The sequence below is a fragment of the Setaria italica genome, chromosome III (genome assembly GCF_000263155.2).
Source record: "Setaria italica strain Yugu1 chromosome III, Setaria_italica_v2.0, whole genome shotgun sequence".
Lineage (NCBI taxonomy): Eukaryota > Viridiplantae > Streptophyta > Magnoliopsida > Poales > Poaceae > Setaria > Setaria italica.
In genome coordinates, this window is record NC_028452.1 from 47,590,616 (window position 1) to 47,611,158 (window position 20,543).

The 20,543-nt window shown below is 47.4% G+C and overlaps 1 protein-coding gene and 1 pseudogene across 1 annotated transcript; both read right to left on the reverse strand.

The window, feature by feature from the left end:
- Window positions 1-4,020: 4,020 nt before the first annotated feature.
- Window positions 4,021-5,401, reverse strand: LOC101785367 (dof zinc finger protein DOF3.1-like). Its single transcript, XM_004964100.2, has one exon. It carries the CDS (start codon window positions 5,152-5,154, stop codon window positions 4,345-4,347), a length of 810 nt encoding a protein of 269 aa, XP_004964157.2. The 5' UTR covers window positions 5,155-5,401; the 3' UTR covers window positions 4,021-4,344.
- A 3,785-nt stretch (window positions 5,402-9,186) lies between these two features.
- Window positions 9,187-17,328, reverse strand: LOC101785771 (annotated as a pseudogene).
- Between the last annotated feature and the right edge of the window lie 3,215 nt (window positions 17,329-20,543).

Consider the following 20,543-nt stretch of genomic DNA (forward strand, 5'->3'; position numbering starts at 1 on the left):
TATTTATTACAATGGAAGTATCATTTACCTCAACTAGGTAATGTACTAGGTCTGAGTAAGAATGGTGTGTGTTTAGTTATATGAGTGAGTGTGGTCAGTAATAATTGTGTGTTTTAAGTATATTGTTGTCTGAATATTAAATTCTTTAGTGTTTCTAGTATATTGTTGTCTGAATATTCAGTTATTTAGTGAGTTATCTAGGCGTATTAAGTGTTTTCAGATCATCAATGTGTGTGTGTTCCTATCCTTTTTGGAAGAACTTTGTCATTTTAAATATGTAAATAATTAAATATTCTTTTTTTCTTTTATCTTCAGTGTGGATGGATTCAAGCTGCTAGCACACAAGGTATATATCACATGCACTATTTGTGGGAGGTTTTTGGCAGATCCTACCACTAATGAGTTGTACACAGCCACCCATTTCATAACTGCCATGTTACGCATTGGAGACTGGTTGTGACAGGTTTTTTTTTTTTGAGAATGTGCTGGTGGCTCTATATTATTTGTGGATTTCTACATTAGAAGCAATCTACGTACTGCAAGATAAATACATATCACTTTTTGTTGTATGATCAAGATTGATCCATTTATTTCCCTACATGGCTTCATTACAAAGAGTCACATGGGGGGGGGGGGGGGGGGGGGAGAGAGAAGGTGTGTTGCTGGATGGATCTCGCACAATTTTGTTTATATCTTTAGTGTTGTTTTATGTAAGTTTTTTGTCTTCTTTTTATTACTATTTTTCCTTTTAAAGGAGACTATTGATTCTTACCTTTGAGGTTCCTTATTCAGTATCTCTTCCATTCTTTGAGGTCTTGTCTTGCAGCCCCTATAAACTTTGTTTAAAATACTAGGTTACTACCTTATCGGAATCTGTGTCAACTTTGTTAAATGGCATTCACTTGCAACAAGGAGGAAACATATATTTAATTCTTGAGTGGTTAATTAATTTTGAAATGCATCCTGCTTGCCTGCACCCACATTGTGGCATGTTCCTTTTTTTTTTCCTTCCTGCAGCAACTCATGCCTCATAGAACAAGGAACAAAGCAATTTTTCCACAGGGCCTTTGTGCAAATGAATTTTAGAAAGCATGTTGGACTATTCGTATCGAAACCTAGTGATCATTTCATTACTTGGTTGTTCAATCCCGTTTTCATTTATTTTGCTCCTCTTGTTTCCCGATGGAAATGTCAGCATTGCGGTTTCACCCTGGAGGAGGACCTCAAAGCCACAAAGATTGAGTAATTGTCTTTTTTTTTTTTACTTCTGTAGATATGTCTTCATATTTGTATACCACCATAATGCTCTGAAAAATATAAATTGTAACAACTGCTCATGGTGGGGGATTGTCAAGAAGGATGACCCACTTTTCAGGCTACTGATAGTGGCTGAAATTGATGAGCACCCGAGAGCCATCAACCCTAGCAAGCAGGTCTGAAGGCCCAACAGAACAATGTGCTCTGCCACATCTGAATCAACAGCTTCTGAAATATCAACTGGTAGCTGATTACATACCAGTGCTGTGGTTCAGTTTTCAGTTAACGTTGATTCAGTTTTAGTCATATTCATTTTGAGTGCAAGACAATTTTGAATCAGTCTTTTAGTTATTTTTTTTACGTGCTTCATTATATTGCTGTTTTTTATCTGTTGTAGCTGCAAAACCATTGCCTTTCTTGTTAAATAATTCAGATCTTCATTATTCAGTTTCTTCCCTTTTTTTTATACAAGTCAAGGCTGCAATTGAAACTGCAAATGGATCTCGACTCTAAAGCAGTCAGGTCTTAGTTTTGTATTAATTATGTTTTCAATCATGTTTGAGGGGCAACGTGCATTAGTGTGGGTCTGTGGTCTGTATGGTTCTGGTTCCTTTACATTTGATGGTAGATGGCTTCTTTATTTGAACATGTGAACTGCAATTTTATTGTATGATCAATATTGATCCAATTTTTTAAAGAGTCACACGGCGTGAAGAAAGAGACGTGAACTGTGGGCTCAGTTTATCGCTCGATGGATCTCGCACAAACAGCACAGCACGACAAGCACGGGGGTATTCAAGTTGTTCTGAGTGATTTTCTGAGCTGCTCCTCACTCAGTTTTTTGTTACGAAAGTTTCTAGCTTTTGTGGGTGACAAAAATTGTTATATCACTCGGATTCTTTTTTTGTGTTCTGTATCGACGTGTCACTATTGGATTGGTTTAAAAAGTGATTGATATAGGAAATCATCCGGGTGATAGGTAGGCACTCCCCCAAACGAAAACTTTTTTTCCCTCACGAAAAAATACAAAAACTTTTTTAAGCCAACGAGTTGGCACAATCTTCGTAACCGGCCTTTTTCTTCGAATCACACAGTACAAATGCAGACACTCACGTACCTATGAGCATATCCGAAAAACTAAGCCAGCAAATCATCGAGATTGACAAAGTCACCATTGGAGCCTCGCTATCGACGGGCACATCATCTACAACTAAAATTATAATGTCGGTTAAATCCTAGAATAAATCCAGAAAAATGCGAGCACTAATACCGAGTTGAGAATTCGAATCCTAGTGAGTAGGTTCCACCACAAGAAATCTTACCAGCTGAGCGTATCGCTACGTAACCAGCACATTGATATATCTATCTAACCAACATGCGGCAGGAAAAAAAAATTACGATACATGTAAGCATATCCTTTGCCGTACGAGAAAATAGCTTATTGCATATACTTTTACTAGCAATCTCTTAGAGCAACTCCAAAAAACTGCTAATCTTATCCCAATATCTTCTTTAGGGAAAAAAAGAGAAAAAAAAAACTCCAACAGTCAACCTAAAACTTCCCAAAATATTAGCGACGCGAAAAAAACACCATATGGCCCGCATATATTCGCGGCGGACCGTCTCCCCCGATCCGCCCCCGACCTCTTTCGCTCGCCCGTTTTTTCCCGGGCAGCACCCAAGCAGCCGGACCTTCTCAGATCTTCAACAGCACCAAGGAATCTTTTGGAGGCTGGAGCACGGGGTTCACGCTGCCATGTCGGACATCGAGGCGGTGGCGAGGGCCTCGCCCCCGCCGGCGCCGGTGCTGAGGAGGCCCGCGACCGCGGAGGTGAATGCGGCGGTCGCTGATGTTCGTGGGCAGCATCGCCCTGGTCGTCGCGCGCTACGCTGTCGGCGGCGGCTACCCCTACGCGCAAGCGGTGGTGGCCTTCGAGAGGGACATGTTCCTACGGGCACTCGCCGCTGAGCTACTCCTCTGCCCGTTCACCATCCTGCTGCTGCGCCTCGATAGACGGCCACCTGAGCCTCCCAATGGTACTGGTGCGTGATTCCAACCCGTTCCCTTCTCCCTAAATCTAAATAGTCGATCTAGACATCTAGTGATTCCCTGTAAGCATTTCTAATTGCTGGATACGCGAATTTTGTGGTAATTGTTCGTCCTTGCTCGTGCAGATTGGGGGCGTGTATGCCACAGTGCAGCTACATGATGCAGAGCACCCTGGAGCACGCGGCCGGCATCTAGCTATGGCCTCGTACCGCTGCTGATCTTCATCGTCCTCTCAATTTTTTTTTGCCCCTTCTCAATTTCTTTTCTTCAGATCTCATGAAGGGGAGATAACAAGTGCAGTTGCAGTATCTCAATTTTAGATAGTGATGAATGGACACATGATCTGATACATGATGTAGCACGAGAAGTCTCGACAGCGGGCTCGGGCATAAAGATGGCAGCAGGAAAGCGGCGCCGGCAGGTGAGGTTGTGCTGACCAAGTACCTGGAGTGCTCCGAGAGAGGAAGGAGGGTACCTGGTGTCATGGGCTAGAAGGTGGGCAGGTCAAGCAAATGGGCTCAATTATGATAACGTGACTTTTTAAATTATTGGGATAGTTTTTAACGTTCTGCTGCGGGTTCATATGATTTTAGGGGAAATTTTTTTTAGCATAGTCCCCAATATCTCGTTTTGGGAAAAAAAATTTAGGAACTCAGCCCAACCAGATGACCCGGCTGCCAACCATGTAATCAGCATAACTACATATAAGCAAGTATATATAAAGAGTGATTTTTTTCATGAATAACTGAATATATAATTTCTCAGCATTTTCGAGTAAAAAAACAGAATAAGGCAACCCCCTACCGACTCCACAATCCTTATCGCTTGTACTCCGTACGTTGTTATACGTGCTAACGTCACGCCACGCATAACCCACGCGATCAAGAAATTTCACGAATCACCGCGCACACGCGTACGAGCAGCCTACGCTGCCACAACAGTGACAAGAGAGCTCTCGTCGATCGATCGATGCCGTCATGCATGCATGCGCGACAAGCTAGCTACTAGCGTTCTACGGCCCATGAAATGTATACGCGTCACAGGAGCAGGTGCGGGGAGCCGCCGTGGTGCAACCCGCCGGCCTCCACCGGCGGCGGCGCCGCCGCGGCGAGCTCCTTCTGCCACAGCGCAGCGGCGGGCGGGGGGAGCGGGAACGCGCGGTCGCCCTCCAGGACCGTCGCCGCGGCGGGCCACAGCAGCGGCCCCGCGCCGCCGAAGTCCAGCCTGGACAGGTCGCCGGCGGCGGCGTTGGCGCCGGCTAGCAGCGCTGGCTGACCAAGGCCGGGGCCGAAGCCGAGCCGGCCCTCGAGCAGCGGCGCCGCGCCGAGCGCGAGCAGCGTCGACGCCGAGGCCGAGCCCAGCAGCAGCGAGCCGAGGAGGCCACCCTGCAGGGCCGCCGCCGGCGCCACAGGGGAGGAGGAGGAGCTGGTGTCGAAGGGAGCGCTGGAGGCCGGCGTGGTCGTTGCGGTGGCGGCGGCGAGGGCGCGGGTGGGTCGCGCGGGGCGCGGGCGCTTGCGCGTGGATCCCCCGACGGGGACGTTGCGGATGGACCCGCCCAGCGTCCAGTAGCGGCGGCAGGCGCGGCAGAAGTGCCGCGGCTGCGCCGTGTTGTAGTTGTTGTAGTAGCAGAACTTGGTGTCCCGCGACGCGCACCGCGGGCACTGCTCCCGCCCCATCGCCGCCGCCGCCGGCGGCTGCTGCTGCTGGTGGTGCTGGGCGGCGGCGGCGGCCGCCATCATCGCGCGCGCCGCCTCCGCCTGCCGCAGCAGCGCGGCGCCGATCACCGCCTCCTCCTGCGGCGGCGGGAGCGGCAGTGGCACGGGGGACTGGTGCAGCGGCGCCTCCATGTGCCGACGACGAACCGATCGGATTTGCTGTACAGTCGCTCGATGCTTCCCTTGCGCTTGCTTCCCTGCCGCTGCCGGTGAGGTCGAGAGGTTGCTGCTGCCAGCTTGTGTGTGTGTATATATATAGCGCCGCCGCCCCGCGGCGGTTAGCTACCAGCAAGTGGATGGCGGTGGTGGGTGGACGATGGCGGTGTGCCGCAGTGGTTGTCGAGCGAGCCGCGAGGCGGAGAGGGACGGCTCGACGACAGGGGTGTGGCCGTCCGGCCAGTGCCCGCAAAGGTTACGTAGCTTTCTCTAGGCTCGCAGATGGCAGCAGACGAATTCCTGACGATCCCTGCCTGCCTGCGTGTCATCCATGGACCATACTGTACATGAAGGTGAAATGTTTGGACAATTCCTGACCCGGCTCGATTCGTTTGCATGTGTCAGCGTGTCCGGCCGGGGACAAACCAAGAGAAGAGTCCAGAAGGCTGGGCTCGCTCCCTCCCTCACACTACTACTGTTCCGTGGTCATCCGGCCCAGGCCGGCACCCGCTGTGCTGCTGCTTCGGCAGGTCACTAGTACTACCTATCGCCAGTTCGCCATCATCTTGCTAGCACCTCGTAGCTGACGGCTGAGGAGGAGGCCTGCCTGCCTAGCTGCTGGTGGCTGCTAGTAGCGCTGCTGGGAGCTCGATCGAAAGCGACGTGTCACGCATGCCCCAACACACTGTAACCAAGGTCAGTGCTAATAACCTTGTGATTAGGATAATCAAGGAATTACGGAATTTCTTCTGATAACACACTGCACACGTACGTACGTACGGCCGGGCCGAGAGAACGTACGTACACGAGCAAGCATACAGAGGCGTGTGCAGCCATGCATAAAACGCAACGCAATGCATGCATGTATCACATCATCCGATCGATCAGTTCATGGACTGACGGGTGCATGGCATGCATGTGCTGACTCGCATGCGCTGCACAACAGCACAAGGGATGACGACGGAACCCGCGCCGGAAGAACGAGGATGCATGGATCCGCTGTACCTGTACGTACGTACGCGCGCGGTCGGCCGGGGCAGGCGGCAGCAGAGAGCAAGCAAAATCCCTCGCGTATAGTATGTGGCTGGGCGCTAGGAGACGCACAGAGACAGGCATATGCAGGGGCAGGGGCGCGGCGGTGCAGTTCCAAGCGCAAGCCGCCAATCGGGGACGAGGCACGAATGACCGCGCCGTGGACGGACGCCACGCCACGCCACGCACGCGGCTGCGACGACGACGAGCACGCCGGCCGGCGCGCGGCAGGCAGGAGGCAGCAGCTAGCGCCAGGACAACCGCGCTGCGATAGATCGTCGGCACGCGGCGGCCTGTCCGATCGGTGCGTAGCGGCCGGGGCGACGGCGACAGCGGCGTGCATGCATCGGCATCGGCGCCGGCGTCCATCCAGAGGCTGGTACGTACGGCCGACGATGCCGCTGCGCTGCGCGGTCGCGGCCACGGCGGCCGGCCCGGCCGGCCGGTGCGCGTAGCAGTGAGAGAGCAACGCGTCGGGCAGGGGATGTGTGGACAAAGGAATGCTACCGGCAAGCAGCTAGAGCTAGCACTGGCGGCCGGTCAGCTCGATCAGCAGGCTCGTCAGCGTGTTGTTGCTGCTGCAAGCCCTGCAACCACCGCCTCAATCGGAGAGCCCGGCCGCTTGTCTAGCTAGCTAGCCTCGTGGAGCATTTGCGGATGCGGGCATGCGCTAGAGACCAAAGTGTAGCGATCCCAAGAGATCTGAAAGGGCCAAGAGCTGGTGCTATTCGTCTGTTCGACACACACTATACTTCCGTAAACTCACTGCCTCTTTTCACAACGTCACTCATCAAATTCCATTCACGGGAGGGGACGGGAGCGCCTTACACAAAAATGCTAAGCGCAGTGTTTCAAAAAACAAGTTAAGCTCCGGAACTGGGGGATGCAAGTTATAGTCACTCTGAGTCATTAGAACGTCGACCGAAAAAAACTTGATAAAAATGAACGGCGATACCATGTTATGTATATGTGCATTGACGATGCATGGCCGGCGGCGGCGATTAGCCTCCTCTCCGACCAGATCCGGAGGACCCGACCCATTCTTTGTCGCCGGGTGTAGTCGCGGTGCGGCGGACGTCATCACTATTGTGCCTGCTGTGATCTTCATCCTCACGAGGGGCTGCCTGCCGCCATCCGGTGGTTGTGGGTATGGCGGCCCTTCCTTGGGATATGGCCGCGTACCCGGCAAGTTCTTGATACCTTTGTATTGTATGGTGAGAGGTCGACAGATTTCTTATTGTGGTGATGATATGGTCGTGAAGGGGCTACGGGCGAAAGCTTTACGTGACTGTTGTGTCAGTGTCAGCAATGACAGCATAGTTAGGCGTCATTTCCCTCCCTTGAAGTGTTTGTTGTGATGCTTTATGCAAAGTCAACGGTTTCTAGGTGAAAACCTTACTCCATCTCGCTAGATGGGCGATGACAGTGTCTTCGACATTGTGTTCTTCTTGAAGGCGTCACCTTGGAAGTCCTTTTGACCTGACATTCATTACCTTAAGGCGGAGTCCGTTGTACGAGTAATAGAAGACAAGTATTCCAAGTTTGGCATCAAGTTTCTAAGCAGATGAAAGATGTGATGGATTGGCACTACATAAAGATAATGCAAGTTAGAAGTATGGACGAAGAAGAAGGATGAAGTTTAGTGTCCTACTTTTTTCGCTGTTTTAGAGTTTTCTTTCTTGTGTTTTTAAGCTTCTCATTGTTGAGGATGAGAATCTAACAACTATCCTTTGGCCGTATATATCTACCGGCCGGATTTTATCCTTAATAAAAAATATGCTTGTGCAAAAATAATTAAGTGGATGCATGATGAGGTGCTCGACGATCCTGTTCCTGGACACGGGTTCCTCACACCTCAGTGGTCGCAGCAGCTGGACCTAGCGGCCCAGACTAGGTTGCATCGTCGTGTACACTGGTTGGGCACACTAGCTAGCTGGTAGCCCGGGCTTGCACCGGGTCTTGGCCCAGATCACCAGCAAGGCAGGAAGAGCAATCGACGGGCTGATATCAGGACTCAGGAGCAACGACGACCAGATTGCCTGACACTACAGCACTAAAAACATATTACTGGTATGTTCAGACAGAGAAGTGATCACATGCTGTCACATAACAATTTTATTACAAGGCCGGTTAAGATCAAGTGGATCAGCCACAGGCAGAAACCATCAGCAGGCCAGTACCATGATTTCAAGCACAGCACCTCTGCCTCACGCATGGAGACCAAAACCGGAAACGGTACCAGCTAACATCCACGGACAGATAAACCGAAACCGCTTCAGGCTTCAGACACAGAAATATCGTGAAAAGAAAAAACATCCCCTCTCCTCTGAATCTTTTCCTGGATCTCGCCGTCTTCTTACTACCAAAGCTCCATCGCCCCAGTATGCTCCAACAACTATGATATCCTCTCCTGAACACTTTTTTGAAACGAACCTCTCCTGAGCACTTTTCCTTGGGCTTCCAACGCATGCCACCCCAACTGATAGCCTTGACATTCTTCAGGGAAAAGAAATGTACCGTAGTATCAACTCCAAGCTTGAGAGCGGGCACAAGATTTAAAAGTTTTTAAGCTCTGGTAGCAATTATATTTCCCGTAAGTGGTGCATACGTGATCACTGCAGATTCTAAAAGCAGAAACAGTTAGATTCCAGAGGCCTCACAGAGAATGAGTGTGACGAACATTAGTAAGGACAAAAAGGGACCAGGAGAAGAAAAATGAGAAGCGTACATCTTGTGAACCTTCAGAATAAATAGCAGTGATATGATACGGCATGTAATACGATTTTTCCCCTAGAAAAAAGAAGATGACACATAATCTTGTACCAATAGTTGTCATAATGAGCATTTTCGGATGCGAAGAAAATGTATGCGTATTGCTCCAAAAAGATTGCCCGTGCCTGAGAGAAACAGAAATGTCTCACCTTGGCATGCTCGTTTGCTTTAGAATATGATGTGCAGATCCTGGAGCTGGAGCCTCTAGTCCAGTAGCCTCAATTCCGGAACGTGGGAGATAAGGTGCCAATCCTCCCCAACTCCTTCCCTGCAACGCCTAACCAGCTCTGGACATTTGTTTATAGTCAATTCCTCTGGAGCAGTAAGGCGTCCAATGAAGCGGGGCAAGGATGTAAGGCCGGAACAGCTCTGGATCCCGAGTCTTAGAAGGGCAGAGAGTTCGCCTAGTGACTCTGGAAGCTGGGTCAATGCGCCACAACTAGCCAAGTTGAGATATCGAAGTGATGTGAGGCGCCGCATACTCTCAGGAAGGTGAGTCAGGGCAGGTACGTCCACTATTACAAGGTCAGCAAGGGAGCAGAGTTCCCCGAGTTGCTCAGGCAGCTGGCGGAGGGCATCGCATACAAATATGAAGAGGGATCGGAGGGATGTGAGGCGCTGCATTGGTTCAGGCAAGGCGGACATTGCTCGGAGATTTATGATGTCCAAAGACTGTAAAGATTGGAGTTCCCCAAGCCACTCTGGCAGCATGCAAAGATTATCGCAGTGTTTCAGCTCTAGTCTACGGAGGCTCATGCTCTCAGGCAATTGCTTCAGGTCTTTGCACCCGGTGATTTCCAAGTCATGAAGCCCCGTGAGGTGCTGCAGCATCTCCCAGCCAGATGATGATTCCGTCATTCGTCCAAGTTTTAGTCGCGTGATGTGACGAGGCTTCACATCTGCAATACACAAGGAAGGCGAAGCCTTATTGCCAGGAGCATGAGATGCATGGTGCGGATGGAAGAAGCATCCTGAAGAAAGCAGTTGCTCATTGCTTCCTTCCAATGTTAAACTCTGCAAAGACAGCGGAAAGTAAGGCTTCACAATCGATTCCGGGCAGTCGCTTATTACTAGGTCGTGAAGGCAAGGGAAACAATGTTGCACTTCCACTCCTTCCTCCCCATTTGCTAAGCCTCTTGTGGTAGTAAGCAACTCTGCCAACTTAGGCATTCCTCTCAGCTTAACATTTATCCACAAGTTCCCGCAGATGCTCCAAGTTTGGTAAGTTTTTCAACACTAAATTGGTCAGATGGGGGAACTTAGGTGGGCTCCTTGGCTTTAGCATATGAATATCAGACAGGTCACAAGAACCATTTTGCTTCATCATCCAATGTGGCAACTGCTTTCTGATGGGGGTTCGAGACCACTGAGTAAATTTAGGTCCTTTACCATATCTAATAATAACTCTTCTTTTGTCCTCACTGCAACAAAATTCTCTTCTACCATATCACTAGCTTGAACCTCACCCTTTGCATACCAATCCAATGACAATTTCCGTATGCCATTCTTTTCCTTCAAACGAACCTTTTTCTGCATCACCTAGATCTTCCACATGTTTAATGTTTTTAATTTTCAATTCACCATTTAACTTTTCAATGTTCTCGAGCTCAGAGATCCTTGCATGCTTAGTACTGTTTCCTATAACAACCAGTCCCAACAGCTGCAAACGAGTTAGTTTCCCAGAACCAGCGGGCAGGCCACACAACTTATTGCATTTCTTTAGATTCAAAACTTTAAGGTTTTTTAAGTTCCCTATAGCTTCAGGCAATTCTACCAGTTGCCAGCATCCTCTAAGGTCAACATATTCCAAATAACTTAACAAAGTGATGCAGCGAGGAAGGTGCTGGAGACAGCGGTAAGCAATTATCGTGATAGCCCGTAAGTTCCAAAGCTAAGGCTAAGATGGTTATGGCAAGAGTGGAAAGCGGAGCATAAGCTCTGGGTAGGATTCGAAGTTCCCTGTAACAATACGGATAAAAAGCTTTTCGCCGCATGCACCACCATCGATATAGGCGAGGCGATGAAGCGAGGACTTCATTCTGGAACAGTAGATGGTAGATGGGCGCAGGGGCAATGACCGAGAGACGTAGCGCCCCACATTTATTTGGTCTCCAGGAAAAAGAATATGTGTCTGCGGGAAGCCTTATACAATAGAAACTAGATTAAGAACATCAACCTTCGGCACAAAGATTTTTCCGCGCAACACTTCCAGGAATTTGTTATCCTATGGAAAACTGTCCAACAAGTGGTACTTCAGCCCGGGGTAGGAGACGACATCAAATGGAAACTCAGCGCCGACGGCATCTACTCCGTCAAATCCGCATACAATGCACAGTTCATTGGTTCGGCGTACACCAATTTTGACATGCTAATATGAAAAGTGTGGGCTCCTAGAAGCTGCAAGATCTTCTCCTAGCTCGCGATTCAAAACCGGCTCTGGACGGCAGACAAATTGCAGAAACAGGGATGGCCGAATCAATTCAACTGCCCGCTATGCCGCAATACACATGAGTTGGCAATGCATCTATTCGTTCAATGCAGGGTAACCCATAGACTATGGGACATGGTGGCGAATTGGATATCTTGTCCGGCAATCCAACCGATGCTCTGGGAATAGGTGGAAACACTGCATCAACGGTGGACATCGAGGGCCGTAGCAAATTGCTGCTCAAGGAAAGGCATGCGTTCTCTGATCATGCTCATCTCATGGACAGTGTGGAAGGAGAGAAATTTGAGAATTTTTGAGAGAAAGGAATCTACAATCAGTATGATTTTGGCAAGACTTAAAGAAGAGGCCGCGATATGGATCATGGCCGGGGCAAACCAGCTCTCCGCTATCCTAGCACGTTGTTAATACTTTCTCTTACTAAAGTGTATTTAATAAGTTTTTCCATCTTCTTTGCACCTCTTGGTGTTTTGTAACTATCCAGTCTGGAACTTCTTCTTTTTAATATAATTAGTAGCTCTCCTACCCGATTCGTTTCGAAAAAAAAGTAAGTTACAAAGCTTCCCAACAGATTCAGGTAGTGAATGCAAATTTATGCAGGCAATAATACCAAGGACCCTTAAATTTTCCATTTTTCCAATGGAATTTGGCATATCTTCAATTCCACACCATTCTAGATATAAGCTATGTGGATTATCACAATCGCCAATAGACTGAGGTAAACTCCTGACGTTCCAAGTATCATTTAGTTCTAGAGTTCTAAGCTTCTTAAGCTTACCAATAGACTCGGGTAAAATTGTAAGTCTTGTGCAATTTATTACATGAATTGCCTGCAAGTTCCAACAATTTGAGAGAGCTTCTGGTAGTGCCTCACAGCCAACCTTGGATACAAACAGACGCAGTGAATCAACACTGATATACTTCAATATAATAGTTCGGACGCAAAACTGCTTGTTCATTGTATCATGAAATGCGAGGTGACGGCCAGAAACAAAGAGAGCATGCACGGACCTTGTCAAATAGTTTTCTGTCAACTCCCCGAGGCCATGAAGTCAAAGATAAATATCTGCACATCTTTATTTGATTGATACTTGCCATCCCCAATATTAATTCATCCTTTAATATTTGTCTAGCTAGATCATGAACAAGGTCATGCATTTTGCGTGTTACATCTCCAGTTTTATACGATTCTTCTCGATCTTGAAGAAAACCGACTTTCATAAGCGAATCAAAGTAACCAATTCCAACGTCTTCTGGTTGTTGAGTTTGGTTTGTTGGGACGAAACCATGAGCTATCCATTAGGAAATCAAATGACGCCTGTTGATTACATAGCCTCTTGGAAATATAGAGCAATGTATAAAACAAAGCTTTAGGTGATGGTGTAAATGAAAATAACTCAACCATAAGCACGCAAATACTCTATGTTCCTTATCCTCAACATTCAATAAATTACTATCTCTTATTGATTGCCATTCTTCTATTCCTTTTATTCCATGGAGAACACCTGCAAGAACTTTAACAGCGAGCGGCACACCACCACATTTGTTCACGATTTCTATCCCGACTTGTATGAATTCAGGGTCCAATGTTTTTGTGCCAAGAGATAAGCATGAAGGAATAGAGTCTGCCTTCATGCTTATCTCTTGGAAAATCTGGAAATAACGAAATGACAGAGTGTTTAACAGACACTCAGCGAAACCAGCTGCACGATTGGTCCAGGAGATCGTAGAAGAAGCCCAGCTATGGACCTGTGCCGGCGCCAAGCACCTTACTACCTTAGGATGGCCGGCAGCAGTAGGAGTGCTAGGCCCTAGTTAGCTCCTTACTTGCTAGCTACTTGTCCTGTTTTCGGTTGTTTTCGTTCTTTTATAATTGCTATCAAGTGTCAAACCGTGTGCGTGTGCCCGTATGGCCCGCAATGTAACACTAAACTTTTGTTTCTTCTTAATACAAAGATACACAGCTCTCCTGCATATTCTCGAAAAAAAAATAGAGCAAAAACGAATAAAGAGCATATTCTGGTTGAACAGATGGTAGATACCTCGAGATCTGATCAGCTGCTGAGTCCCGTGCAATGCCCAATAGTTTTTGTAGATTAAGGATAACAAATCCAGCCTCAATCGTTCACAAGTGAATGTTTACAGCCAAGCAATACTTAGATCGTGATTACAGCAAAATCCCTTATGGGCGAAATTCAAAGACATACTGAGGCTGAGTAGGCTTGAAGTCTACTCCTGAAATTCCATCCATACTTGTTGAAGAAATCCAAATCCAAGACTGTAGCTTCCAACTTGCAACAGTCTCCTTCAGAGCAATTTTCTCCTCCTTTTAGATAGCATCAACCAGGTTCTTGTCCAGAAAGTCCCCCTGAAAATTACCTGCAAAAAACAAATTAGGGATGGTTCCTTTGAACACCACCTCATTTCTATTCAACCAAATTGCCCAGCAAAGAGCTGAAGCACCTATAAGAATTTGTTTTCTAATCTGCCAGGAAAAACCTCTAAGCCAAGACCACAACAAATTGGACACACTAGTAGGCAGTTGAATTCTAAACGAGAGATACACAGCATTCCAAATAAACCCTGCCATATGACAGTCGAAAAATAAGTGTTGTACAGTCTCCTCAGAGTTAAAAAACAACACTTGGTACTTCCTTGCCATCTTCTTTTAGCAAGATTATCCTTTGTCAGGATAACTCTTTTTTCAAAAACCACATGAACACCTTGATCTTGAGTGGTACTTTTATTTTTCAGGATGCACACAAAGATGGTGTTCCTTCGTGTTGCATTATCTCTTTGTATATTGATTTCACTGTGAACTCTTTGTTTTTATTCAGCTTCCAAAGAAAAACATCTTTCTGTTCATTTAGATTATATTCTGCCAACTCAGCCACCAGCTTTAGCCATTTAATTAGTTTGTCCCCGATCAAAGCCCATCTAAATGATGCATTCAGAGGGACGATGCTACAAACTTTGGCTACTGTTTCATTTTTCTTTGTATCTATATAATACAAGGATGGGAATCTTTTCATCAAAGTTTCATTTCCAGCCCATAAATCTTCCCAAAATCTAGTTTGATTCCTATTATGTACTTCAAACTTGCCCATTGATAGGAATTGATCCTTGATTTCTATAAGGCTGGCCCAAAACTGTGAATCACCCGGCTTCTTTGACACTTGAGTTAGTGTCTTATTAGTTAAATATTTTATTTTTAGCAAGCTTTGCCACATTCCCTCCTTGTTTAAATAGCCACTTACTTAGCAAGCATCTATTTTGAACTTCCAAATTAGTGATACCTAGACCGCCCACATTATTTGGTACACAAAAGATGCTCCACTTAGCTACTCTGTATTTTTTCTTATGCTCATCATACTGTCAAAAGAATCTAGATCTGTAGTAGTCCAATCTTTTAAGAACACCTTTAGGTATTCTAAAAAAGGACTTCATAAACATTGGTAAGCTTGAGAGAACAGAGTTTATTAGCACTAACCTTCCTCCTACTGATAGGAGTTTGCTCTTCCAGCTTCCTAATTTTTTCTGAAAATTTCTTCAATCATGCTCCAATCCTTATTTGAGATTTTATAGTGGTTCATTAGGATTCCAAGATATTTAAAAGGGAGAGATCCTTCCTTGCAGCCAAAAATCTGCACATAGTCTCCCACAATATCTTTTGCCTCCCCAAAGCATAACAACTCACTCTTATGAAAATTAATCTTAAGTCCTGAGAGCTTTTCAAAGGTACATTGTACTAGTTCAAGTTTTTGACCTGCTTTAGATCATTTTCCATAAAGAGAATCGTATCATCCGCGTATCATCCGCGTACTGGAGAATTGATAATCCTCCATCTACCAGATGAGGCACTATGCCCCTAATTTGATTATTATCTCTAGCTCTTGAAATGAGAATTGCTAACATATCTGGCACCAAATTAAACAAGACCGGTGATAAAGGGTCTTCCTGCCTCAAACCTTTTTTCGTTTGAAAGAAATGTCAAATGTCATCGTTCACTTTAACCCCCCACACTTCCCCACTCACTATAGTCTCAATTCAATTGCACCACGATCGAAGAAAACCCCTTCGTTCTTAAAGCCTGTTGTATGAATGTCCAATTAACCTTATTATAATAGGCTTTCTCAAAATCTAGTTTGAGTATAATCCCATTCTATTTTTTCCTACGCAATTCATGGATAGTTTCACGTAGGATGACCACTCCCTCCATAATATATCTTCCCGGTTAAAAAGCCGTTTGCGATAGTCTAATGACTTTATTAGCCAATCGTTTGTTTTTCTAAACGAATCAATCGTTTCTCCATGTAGATCAGAGAGCATGCAGGGTTTGGATTGCAGAAATTTTATTGGCGCAGCTTTGCTAGATTGCAGATCTGTAGCAGACTTTCACTCTTGTGGTGTTTCAATGGTTGAAACACATTGCTCACATAGATAGGACTTCTCTTGAAAAGAGATGGGTGTGAGTGGGCGACGACTTAGGATGGTGAGGTCTACCAAAAGAACAAAACTTGGACGGTTGGATGCCCTCATAAATTATATAGTAGCCAAATAAGGAACTACAACTTGTACCTCGTCTCAGAGAAAAAAAAAACGAGTTCTGTCTTCAGACTTTAGTGACCAGCGATGGAATTACCAAGTGCCGAGGCCAAGACGCAGGTGCAGTTCCCTGCAGCAACGCTACAATTTCCTATAGTCACACTCACACCAGATCGGCGTCTAGCACTCCGGTCTTCCGCTCGTAAAACCTCTGGGGAACATTATCACAAATAGGTCGTGGGCACGCGTTCCGTACTTCCATGGCATGTCGTACATGTCGCCAGCCATGGCTCCGATCAGAGCATCTCCTGTACGAGAATGGAAGTAAAGCGCACTCACCTTCTTGACGCCTTCGACGGCCGGGTCGCAGTTGCTTCCCTTCGATCATGCTGAGCCCGGAAAGTCCAACCGAACCAAAATGATCGAGACCGAACTCGAATCATCCGAACCGAATTATTCGGTCCTTAATTCGGTCTTAACTACTGACTAACCGAATTAATAACGGTTATTTCGGTCTGCAACATCGGTTAATCGAAAAACCCGAATAAACCAAGCGTATATTTGGCCCATTAAAAAATTAGGCCCAAGCCCAACAATCTATCTGAACTCTAACATATAACAGCCACTCAACACCCCTGGGCCTCAGCCCGTCAGCCCCTACCCCATCAGCTGCACCCGGCCATCTCCTTTCCCCGGCCGCCTCACCCCACCCCCAGCGGCATCTTCGCTCCCCGACCTTCCTAGCGCCGCAGCAGGCCAGCAGCTCGGCAGCCCCCCTCTCCCTCCTGCATGCAGCCTGCACCTCCTCTCGCCCGCCCATCGTATGCTTCCCTAGCGGTGCCTGCATGGCGGCAGGCCGGCGGTTCTTCTCCCGAGCCGGTGGCCAGTGACATCTCCTCCACCTCGCGAGGCAGCACCAAGGACAAGAAGGCCATCGTAGAAGGCGGAGCCACGGAGGAGTAGTCCCTAGATGGATTGACGACGACGGCAAGATCCGAGCTCGCATATGGCTTGATTTTTCCTCTCGTTGTGCTTCCACTGCTAGGGAAAGCGTCTTCAGTACCGGGTCCAAACGTCCCTTTAGTACCGATTGTGCAACTGGTATTGCTATTTCAGTACTAAGGGGGACCTTTAGTACCGGGTCAAATAACCGGTACTAAAGGGGTATTAAAAAAAAAGAAATCCGGCGACCGGAGCTCCGGCCGAACCTCGCCGTCATCCACCCGAGCACCGGAGCCCCGGCTGCACCCCGCCGCCATCCACCCGAGCACCGGAGCCCCAGCCGCACAGCACCTGAGCCCTGCACCAGAGAGGGAGGGAGGGAGGGAGGCGGTGTACTTACGCTGCTCAGCCATCGCCGCTGCTCCTTAGCCTGCCGGTTGTCGCTGCTGCCGGATCTGAGGGAGAGGTGGCTGCTACTCCAAGATCCACGCGCTCCTTGCTCCGCCACGCCTGCCGACGCTCCACCGTCGCGCCCTCCCATCGGAGCTCTGCCGCTCCTTGCCCCGCCGTCGCTCCTTGCTCCGCCACGCCCTGCCGACGCTCCGCCGCCTCGTCGCGCCCTCCCTTCTTGCCTCTGCCTCTCCTTTCCCCGCCGCCACTCCTCACCACATGTAAGAGGTGAGGGGCGAGTGGAGGGGGAGGAGAGGGGCAACGACGGGAGGGGTGGCGATAGGATCTGTGTGGGGAAGAGAGGGAGGGGATTCAGCTAGGGAGAGAGAGGGGATTCTGCGGGGAGAAGAAGAGAGAGAGGCACGGGTGAGAGGCTGATGAGGGGGATGAGCGGATAAGTGTAGGGAGGGGGCCGAGTGAGCGTGGGGTGAGAGAGAGAAGGAGGCTGACGTGTGAGGGGAGGTACCCCTTTAGCACCGGGTGGAGGCTTTACCCGGTACTAAATTCAAAGCCAAATTTTTTTTACAGATTTGAACACTACTGAAAAACTCAGCATTCATCCCGAGGCTCAGTACCGGGTGAAGCCTCCACCCGGTACTAAAGGGGCTCACGGGGGGCTCCTTGGGGACTAGCCGTTAGGCCCGGTACTAATGCACACAATAGTACCGGGTCAAAATGCAACCGGTACTGAGCCTCGGGATGAATGCTGAGTTTTTCAGTAGTGTTCAAATCTGTAAAAAAAATTTGGCTTTGAATGAATCATGGCGATTTCCCCTTTGGATTCTATCGATTCTCTGCTCGGTTACTTCAGGTTCGGTCTCGAAGTAACCGAACCCGAAATCGTCGGTCTTCATAAATTTTGATGACCGATTAGTCTCTATTTTTGGATAACCAAAATTTAGAATAGATCGAAGAAACGATCAGTTCGGTTCGGTCTAACCGAACATCCACCCCTACTTGCAGGTCAATAGCCCAAGCACTGCGCACCAAGGGAGCAATTACACGCTAGCGGTAGTCCACATGATGGTGCGGGGGCTGAGCAGCACGGTGGCGCCCGGGCGCCGGGGTTCGTTTGGAGCAGGACAAGTTTCTAGTGGAAAATCACTGCAACATTTGACCAGCCTGCTCGCTCTGGGTTATGATATTTAGTGGAAAGCTCTTCTCACCACTATAGCCCGCTATTTAGTATAATAATATTGTAGCTGCAGTTGTCAAAAAACCGCTATAATGCCGTTATAGCTCCGCTATAGCCTGCTATTTTGAACACTGCTTCTTGTTGGTAACTTGGTATTTCCAGGATGTGGCATAGTAAGGAATGTTGTCCGGCTCTTATTTTCTTTTTTTATTTTTAGGAGTTTTTTTTAACGTAGACCCTCACAAACCCACGCACAATCAACCTTACGAATATACGCACACAACCCCTACCCCTATGAGCTAGCAGATCCTTGAGAATGATGAAGACTTAGGGGGTGTTTGGATCCTTGAGCTAAAGTTTAGTCTTTGTCACATCAAATCTTTGGATGCTAATTAGGAGGACTAAACGTAAGCTAATTATAAAATTAATTACACATATGGAGGCTAATTCGGGAGACGAAAATTAGCCTCCATCCGTGCAATTGGTTTTGTAATTAGTCTATATTTAATACTCCTAATTAGTATCTAAACATTCGATGTGACAGGGACTAAACTTTAGTCCATGGAACCAAATGGGGCCTTACCTTGGTTGGCAGCTTCCACCGTGTATCTACTTTTCAATTTTGTAAACTTTCCTCAAAATTTATGCAAGAATTTGTTTGTATAAAATTTTCAAAACATGTTCACCATCGGGGACAAGTGAAGAGTCGGCACTCTCCCCTAATACTCATTGGAACACTAGCGGAAGGGTATGGCTCCGCCTTGATCCGTGTAAGGATAAGTGCTTACTAGTAATAATCCATTCTTTAATCCGTATTGCTGTTGACGGTTGTTAGTATGCCAATTTGTGAACCGCAAGCGCACGGATCAGTTGTAACTCTTCCCTCAGAGTACTTCCCTAAGGTTTACCGATCCGTGGAACTTATAATATAATAAAAGATCTATTATAACTATTATTGTTAGTATGAAACTTATGTTGATGAGTGATTCAGATCTAATCTAGCATGTACAGACAGATAACAGATAGAGCAGAGTTAACTAATATAGAGCAACCTAGACTATGCATTGAGCAAGGGTAGCAAAGAAACACAGATATGATCTTAGCAACAAGCATCTTTAAATATACACCTCCGGTCTGGCTCTCGAAAACGATCTTACACAAGAAAGACCCCTCTCACGATCCTCTCTATCAGCATAGGTAATCTAAGGGCAGGATCATAGAAACATGTCATACTCATCAGTAGATCAGACATGCAAATTCGGTCACTATGACCACATAAACATCCTAAGCAATCTACCATCGATCATAGATTGGAAAGCAAGTAAACCCGATAGAGCATAAAACCATAAAAGAAAATATTTAGATCGCTAAGAACAAGAACACATCTATTACTTAACCATGAATGATTGTACATCACCAGATCTCCATTGTGATCCTACCTTAATCTGATGATCCTAGCTCCAAAATTCCGATGTGGATCTTCCTCGCAAGGTTCCCATGCTGGCTAGGGCTTAGCTACGCTAACCCATAAACAACTGCACGGCACTCAGCTCTCTGAAGTGGTGTTCCTCAAGCTCCTTCTGCTTCTCTGCTGCTTCACCTTGAATGCCTCGACTTAGATGCGATGCTCGATGGAGAATCGGGATATTTATAGTCTGGAGGACCCGTGGCTTAAATTGGAAGGCGAGGGAGCGAGGAAACACCCTAGGCCGATCGGCCCAGGGGGGTCCAGGCCAATCGGCCTAGGCCTTCCTTTCCTCGTGTCACGCCCTACTTCATCCCCAAGTAATCTCAGGTGCTCTGGATTCTTCTTTTCACTTGCATGTGAGCCTGGCATATCGATAGCTTTGGGATAAGGATGTCTCTTGATGTCTTTCCAATTCTTCGCTTGATCCTCTTTTGATCCGAACTTCTATTGCCTTATCTTTTCAAACTTAGCCCTTAAGCAATGTTGAAGGATTGCTCGCCAAGAATGAGCATCATTGGGCTCCCGAGGACCTTAGGCCAATCGACCTAGGCCTCCATAGGCTGATCGGTCTAGGT